The sequence below is a fragment of the Pogona vitticeps genome, chromosome 2, assembly GCF_051106095.1.
Source record: "Pogona vitticeps strain Pit_001003342236 chromosome 2, PviZW2.1, whole genome shotgun sequence".
Classification (NCBI taxonomy): Eukaryota; Metazoa; Chordata; class Lepidosauria; order Squamata; family Agamidae; genus Pogona; species Pogona vitticeps.
In genome coordinates this window covers 24,314,266-24,322,445 of record NC_135784.1, presented here as the reverse complement: position 1 = coordinate 24,322,445, position 8,180 = coordinate 24,314,266, and the positions used below count along the sequence as shown (strand labels likewise).

Below are 8,180 nucleotides of genomic sequence, written 5' to 3'. Positions count from 1 at the left end.
GGGGTATAAATCAATCAATAAATAAATAACTGTTGAGCTTTCACAACCATACCCAGAGATTGGAAATACAAGCGTGTGAATGATCTCGGCCTTATCCTTATCACCTGATAAGCTTTTCTAATGCCATCACTGCTGTCCTTCCAAAGTTCAATCCAGCGTGTTGTTAGTCTGTGGAACTCCTTGCCACAGGATGGCATCTGACCTAGATGCCTCTAAAAGGAGATTGGACCGATTTCTGGAGGAAAAAGTCCATTGCAGGTTACAAGCCATGAAGGGGATGTATAATCTCCAGGCTTAAAAGGAAGGTACGGTACCTCAGAATACCAGATGCAGGGGAAGGGAATCAAGAGACAGGCCTCTTGTTGTCTCGTGTGCTCCCAGAGGCATCTGGTGGGGCCACTGTGAGTTCCAGGGAGCTGGGCTAGATGGGCTCTTGGCCTGATCCAGCAGGTCATGCAAAATCTCTAGGAATTTCAGTTTTTTTCTTTATGAACATTACAGGTGTGTAATTCATTTGCCGTGATTTTTGTCTTAAGGGTTAAACTGCAGTCCTGCTTTGGCACTTTGACTAAAAGTCATTTCAAGTGTTTGCTGCTTTCTGCCACTAAAGGGTGCCTCAGGACCCGATTATTCACAACTGCTATTGTGGAAAAGAAGCTCTCATGCATAGTTAAACAGTTGTGGTCCAAATGTGTATAAGTATATATAACATCCTGAGAATTCCCTGGACTGCAAGGAGAACAAACCTATCCATTCTGAAGGAAATCGACCTGGAGTGCTCACTGGAAGGACAGATCCTGAAGCTGAGGCTCCAATACTTTGGCCATCTCATGAGAAGGGAAGACTCCCTGGAAAAGACCCTGATGTTGGGAAAGTGTGAAGGCAAGAGGAGAAGGGGACGACCGAGGATGAGATGGCTGGACAGTGTCTGCGAAGCGACCAACATGAATTTGACACAACTCCAGGAGGCAGTGGAAAATAGGAGGGCCTGGCGTGCTCTGGTCCATGGGGTCACGAAGAGTCCGACACGACTAAACGAAACGAAACGTATATCATTATCATGTATGGTGACTGGAGATGGGGGCTTTGTATTGGTAGACAACGCCTGCCAACACAGGTGGTCAACCTGATAAACATCTAACTCCAGAACCCACCAGCTCACTTGCCACGCAGCGCATGGGGTGCATGACCGATGTCATCTTCTGCACCTGAATTGTAGCAGTAGCCCATGTGCCGCAGCCCCACCTCCCTGCCCCCCCAGCCACTCCACAGCTGATCAGGGAGACTTGTCCTCCTGCCCCCTTGCCAGCTGTGGCACCTAGGCTACTGCCACAATTCATGTGCAGAAGGTGATGTCAGCCATGCGCCGCATGACAAGTGGGCTGGTGGGTTCTGGGGTTGGATGTTCATCAGACTGACCACCTCTGCCGGCGGGATTTGTATACAAATACAAACCCACCCACCTTCTAATGGTGACCCTTCTTAGGGTTTTCTAGGTAGAGAATACTCAGAAGTGGCCTACCCTTCCCGTCTTCTGGGGGCAATCCTGGGATTGTGCAGCTTGCCCAGGGCTACACAGGCTGGCTTTTCTCGCAGGAGGCCCAGTGGGAAATCGAACAGCCAACTTCTGGCTCTGCAGCCAGACACCTTAACGCACAAAGCTATCCAATCAACTGTTCCATAAATTCCACCGATCCAAGTGGGCTTTACTCTACTTGTCAATCACCATATTAAGCAACAGGATGTGACCTTGGCTCTCAATAAAGATGTCTCTTTCTTGGGAACTGTTAAGTGCGTTTAGGCTAGCAAACACCAATTTCCCTCTTCTTGGCCTTCCAAGCAGCCCAAGATGGGCTGGAGGGGGGGGGGGCGGTGAAGGAAGAGTGCTGTTGATTTCTGTAATAAGGAAAGACCAGCTGCAGTCCAATGCACCTACAGAGAGGAAAGTGTTGCTGAATTCAACGGACTTTTTTCCATTCACATGAATCATCTCCATGGAAGCACTCTGGCTTGACATGGACCACCAATGTTATGCATACCTCTCTCTCTCTCTCTCTCTCTCTCTGTGTGTGTGTGTAAGTATGTATGTATGTATGTATGTATGTATGTATGTATGTATGTGCGTGCATAGTGAGTGCAAAAAACACAATCCATCCAGGATGGAAAGGGAACTAGCACTAAGAAGGCAGAGGAATTAAAACAACAATGGACCAGGAAAAACAGACAGGAGGGGGTGCATTGGGTGGCTTGCTGTATATTTGTGTATAGATCAAGAAGTGGGGATGATTTGGAAGGTCCCTCACTCTCGTCTTTCTCTTTACCTTTGAGGAAAGCACAACTCACTGGCATCAGGTGGAAGCCATTTTCTTGCAGGAACAGGCTGTAATTCCCTGTTTGTTATGGTGGCTAATGGGAGTTACAGTCCAACAGCATCCAAAGACACACACTTTCTTCACCCGGTGTTTAAAGAAATGCATTACCTTTCATATATGCATTTATTCTGCAGTTTGACATGATTTGATTTTACTGCCACAACTGTCATTATACTTTCAATCTCAGCAGAAACATTTACTGTAACAAGCAGCTGTTTAACAGGCGCATGCTCTTCTGGTTTAGATCATCTGAATGTTTTTGTAATTTAACATGATTTCAGTGGAATCTGTCTTTTTTCCAAGGGCTTTGTTCAAACTTTTATGCTGGTCTGATTCCAGACCGTGGTATCTCAATAGGCCCAAAGGAGATAATAAATTAATTTAAAGGCAATAAATTTGCCTAAAAGTGCATAACATTTATAGCAGTTTGCTTAGGCATATTCATTCAAAAGGATTTGTTTTGTATCAATATACAAAACAGTTGCATTATAAAGCTAAAAGCTTCCTGAAAAACTGAAAAGCGGTATAAAGAGGGCAATGAGGGGACGCCAAGTATTTGGTCGCCAAAAGCAATTTTGAGGGGAAGCAATGGAAGCAAATAAAAACTTTTTTATTTGCTCCAGAAAACAAACAGAACAGAACCTTTCTTTGTATTCTTAAAGGATTTCATGGCTGGTATCTGATGGTTGTTGTAGGATTTTCGGGCTCTTTGGCCATGTTCTGGAGGTTTTTCTACCTAACGTTTTACCAGTTTCTGTGGCCAGCATCTTCAGAGGACAGGAGTTAGAACTGTGTTCTAATGTGGTATAGTTGAGTATTTGTAGCTATGGCATCAACTTTTTGTCCTCTTCAGGAGATTGGGTGATTATGGTGATCAGGGTGTTTTTTTGTTATGGGTGTATGGTTGTGATAAGGGGGAGATGATCTGTCACTGTGATTGATGGGTGTGTTAGCTACTCACAAATCAATCAGAACACATCAGAACAAAGACAGTGTTCTAACTCCTGTCTTCTGAAGATGCCAGCCACAGAGACTGGTGAAATGTTAGGAAGAAAAACCTCCAGAACACGGACAAACAGCCCGAAAAACCTACAACCATCAGAACCTTTCTTTAGCTGAAAGGTTTTCTTCCTGATAGCAAAAATGCCTTGCATGGAACTTGTGAACAACATCCTGGGATCATATAGATTTTTGGCTTTTTGGTTCAGATCCTGCCCCTTCTTGGTGAGTAGATATCAGAGGGGATTCAATTGTTTTCAGGGGCTTTCCCATCTTGAACATTCTTAACAAAACCATGAATCGTCCACAAAGGAACAGGAAGTCATTGAATTCATAGGGTTTGCCATGAACTTGGGTGACGACTGGATGACACACATGATGTAGGACATAAATATGCTAGCCAACAGAAGAGCCTTCGAGTTCTAAACAAATTAATCACAAAAGGCAAACACACCATATTGCTAGGGATGAGATGCCCTGTGAAATTACGATAGTACATTGTGGCATTCCAAACCCACAAGAGAATGCTCAGTAAACAGCTGCTCAGATGGAGAAGAATAAAGAAGAGGAGGTACTGCCATTCCTTGCAAAACTCCACTGGTCTTTCTTTCTTTCTCCTCCCCTCCCTTCCTGCCAATGTAGGAACCAGTGAAACAAATGATTAAAAAGCAGATATAAGTCTTCCTTTCTTAGTTTCAGAAGTGCCATGATACAATTAGGACCATGCAATATGAAATTAGGCAATAGCTTGTATATAAATGCATATAAAATGCAAATTGATTTACAAAAATACAACTGTAAAGCTTAGATAACCATATCAGATAATTCACAGAGAACAGTGTCGGTGCAAAAACCTCATTGGTTCTACCAACACCAGTCTGTAACAGCCTATTAAATGACTTTGAAGTAACTCGGTTCTCTGTGTTAACCTCCAGGTGTTCTATCTCTTTTTTAAGGGAAGAGCAGTTACTTCCACATTATAATCCTGACGCTCTCTGGTGATTCTTCTCTCCAGATCGTGAATTAAAACACAATAATTTATGATGTTTTAAAATCAACATATAATAAAATTAGAAAGACTATTCATTTGAAACAATTTAAAAACTCAAACGTGAGTAAGAAGTAAAACATATAGGATAGGGCAATACAGCTCCTTTCTGAGCTGGGGAAAGGCTGGCTAGCAGAGCGCAATTCTCATCAACATACTGAAGTGCTGAAATCTCAAATCACATGATGCCACCACCCTCAGCTCTAGGTTTTAACTGTTCTTATAATCTTTTACTTCCCACTTGGATAACACCCCTTGGGAAGCTCCATCTGAATCTTTCAGAAGACAAGATAATTAGGTGTGGGCTGGATAGAACAACTGTCAGGTTACAGAATTGTACAGGAAGCCAGGTTTCAGTTGAATATCAGGGGGAAAAATCTTAACTGTTAGAGCAGTATGATAATGGAACCAAAGACCTTAGAAAGTAGGAAGCACTTAAATACTGGAGCCATTCCAGAGAAAACTGGACAACCATCTGTTAGATCTGCTTTGCTCTGGATTCCTGAATTGAGCAAGAGGTTGGACTCGATGGCTTTAGAGGCCTTTTCTAAAACTACTGTTCTATGATTTTATGACAAGCAATCCTGTCCATAGTCAGCTTTTATTCCCCACTGAAATGCAGCTGTGAATTATGAACAGTTTATAGTGGTGCCTCGCTTAACGAACGCATCGTTTAGCGACAAATCCGCATAGCGATGTGTTTTTTGCGATCGTTTTTGTGATTGCATTGCGGCATTTTAAATGGTAAAACATTGCTATGCGATGATCGGTAAGCTGTTTTGCTTACCGATTTTCACATAGCGATGTTTTAAGAACAGCTGATTGGCGGTTCCAAAATGGCCACCGGGTTTTTAAAAAATTGCCACCTGCTGTGTTTTTGTGCCCATTCCTCTCTTACCGGGCAGCGAAAATGGTGGCCATATGGAGGATTTTCGCATAATGGTGAGTTTTTTGCCCATAGGAACACATTAAACAGGGTTTAATGCATTCCTATGGGTTTTTTTGTTCTGCATAGCGACGAATCCATATAGTGACGATTTTTGTGGAACGGATTATCATCACTATGCGGGGCACCACTGTACAGCCCTCATAGCTGGTGACTGGCCTCCCCTCCCATCCTCCCTCAACATTCCTAGCACTGGAATGATTTATCTCTCTGGTGTGTCACCAGTAAGTACTGTACAGTATTTCAGAGGAAAACATTTCCCTCACTCCTGGCATTTGCATGGTTTTGTGCTATCCAAAAGGCTCTTTCCTGGGACCTGTCAGCATTCCAGTCCAGCTACCACCAGCTTCTCTGCCATCAACTTTCCCGGTGCCTCCAAGATGGATCTGACCTGCCTTTTTTGCAACAATTCAGACCTGGAGACTGTAAGGGATTTGAGAACTTCTTCACAGATGCCCGTTGCTCCTTAAAGAGAGATGAAAGGGGCTGGAAAGGAGTGTGTGAGGCTGATGTGGGTAAAGGGAGAGGAAACAAGGGACACAGGGGTGTAGAGGGAGATAACTGCATGAATTATGCAGCAATGCCTACAGTCTGCTACTTAACAATGATGATATAATGGAAAGATGTTGTAGGATAACCAGGTCATAGTTACTAATCTACTGTAAGAAGTAACTTCATGGATTATTTCTGAAAATGCCCCAAACCTTTCTTATTACATTTTTTTATGCGTAAAAATGTTATCTTAAAACCTGTTAGCCAAAATCCAGTTAGTTATGCTGCCAAACATAAAATAAACACTGTAACAATTTGACACAAATGTCCACAAGCTAAAAATTGACCGCAGACATGGTTCTCAACAGTTAATGCCTGCTTCCTGACTTGACACAAAAGTTATTCTCCTCATGTCATGCTGACATAAAAGCCCAACAACATTTTCACTTTTGCTGTAAGAAGTCTAAAATAAAGGCAAAGCAAAAACTCCTATAATCCAGGGAAGAAACAGCTACTTATCCTTCTGATATATTGAACTAAAAAAATTCTCACATTCCTGGCACTCATATAGTTCCACTAATGGTGAACAGTGTGATGTTTCAGCAGGAGTGTACTGACAGCAAAGGATTTCCCACATTCCAGGCACTGGTATGGTTTCTCTCCTGTGTGGATTCTCTGATGCACAAAAAGCGGTGAACTCTGAGCAAAGCACTTTCCACAGTCATGACATTTAAATGGTTTCTCTCCTGTGTGGACTCTCTGGTGTGTCACAAGGGAGGTTTTTTGAGCGAAAGATTTCCCACACTCCTGGCACCTGAATGGTTTTTCTCCTGTGTGGACTCTCTGGTGATTGACAAGGGAGGAAGTGGAAGTATAACATTTCCCACACTCCTGGCATTCATATGGTTTCTCTCCTGTGTGGACTCTCTGGTGTGTCACAAAACTAGTTTTCTGAGCAAAACATTTCCCACATTCCTGGCATTTGAATCGCTTCTCTTCTGTGTGGATGCTCTCATGTCTCACAAGGGTGGATTTCAGAGCAAAACATTTCCCACACTCCTGGCATCTGTAGGGTCTCTCCCCTGTGTGCAAGCTCTGGTGGCTCTGAAACTGTGAACTGAAAGCAAAACATTTCCCACATTCCTGGCACTTGTATGGTTTTTCTCCTGTGTGGACCCTCTGATGCACAAAAAGTGGCGAACTCCTAGCAAAGCATTTCCCACATTCCTGGCACTGGAATGGTTTCTCTCCTGTGTGGACTCTCTGGTGCGTCAAAAGTAAGTATTTCAAAGGAAAACATTTCCCACATTCCTGGCATTTGTGTGGTTTCTCTCCTGTGTGGACTTTCTGGTGTCCTACAAGGATGGATTTCCGAGCATAACATTTCCCACATTCCAGACATTTAAAAGGTTTCTCCCCTGTATGGATGCTCTGGTGGCTCACAAGTTGTGAATTGGAAGCAAAACGTTTTCCACACTTCAAGCATTTGAATAGTTTCTCTGTGTGGACTTTGTAATGCTTGACAAGGTGTGAATTCCAAGCAAAAGATTTCCCGCACTCTTTACATTTATATGGTTTCTCTTCTATGTAAACACTTTGGTGGTTCACAAGGTACGAATTATCAGCCAAACATTTCCCAGATTCTTCACATCTTAGGTGAAGCATAAACTGCATCTTTTCCAAAAACTCTTTCCCACATACATTGCATTTGTAAGATGATTTATCTTCTGCATGGATTTCCTGGTGTCTGGCAAGGTCCCATTTATACACATACTGTCCACACGTGGCACATATACATGCTGGGAAGGAAGAACCATCACAGATGAATCTGGATCCTATGTATGGGAGAAAAGGAGGAAAAAGGAACCAAAGAGGTATGATTGTGAGATAAAACAAATCTCACGAGAAAAAGGATGCATCATCTTTTTTTTCTACATGGGTGCCAGGCATCCTGAACTTGGATTTAAGTAGCATTAAGTTACTTCTTGTTAGTCAGTTTGAAAAACTAAACCACCTGTATTAATATTGGAGCAGAATCTACAGTTGAATTGCCATCAGATTACCGTTAAAACTATTGCATTTGGATTGGCTGATGAACCAAGAGTGGAGAATCCTTAATCTTTAGTTTTTGACACTCCACCCTGCCGGAGATGTAAATATTCTGGAACAACTGGCCAAAGAGGGGAAAATCACTGATGCAACAGCCCTTCTACTCTGTGTTTCTCCAACAAGATTCTGGCCTTAGAATCAAGAAGAATCACCTGGAAAGACCACAGCTAGGCCTCAGGCAGAAAAATATATTCAGTCAGCACTGATATCACTA

General features: G+C 42.8%; 1 protein-coding gene across 4 annotated transcripts in view; it reads right to left on the bottom strand.

Annotated features, from left to right (window-relative positions):
• Window positions 1-2,481: 2,481 nt before the first annotated feature.
• Window positions 2,482-8,180, bottom strand: part of LOC110070553 (uncharacterized) — a 64,458-nt gene continuing 58,759 nt past the window's right edge. For all 4 annotated transcript variants that reach the window (XM_078388582.1, XM_078388583.1, XM_072988715.2 and 1 more), the window contains exon 5: window positions 2,482-7,692. In XM_078388582.1, the coding sequence (XP_078244708.1) occupies window positions 6,434-7,692 (1,259 nt within the window). In that variant the 3' untranslated portion in view covers window positions 2,482-6,433. The remainder of the gene's footprint in view (window positions 7,693-8,180) is intronic.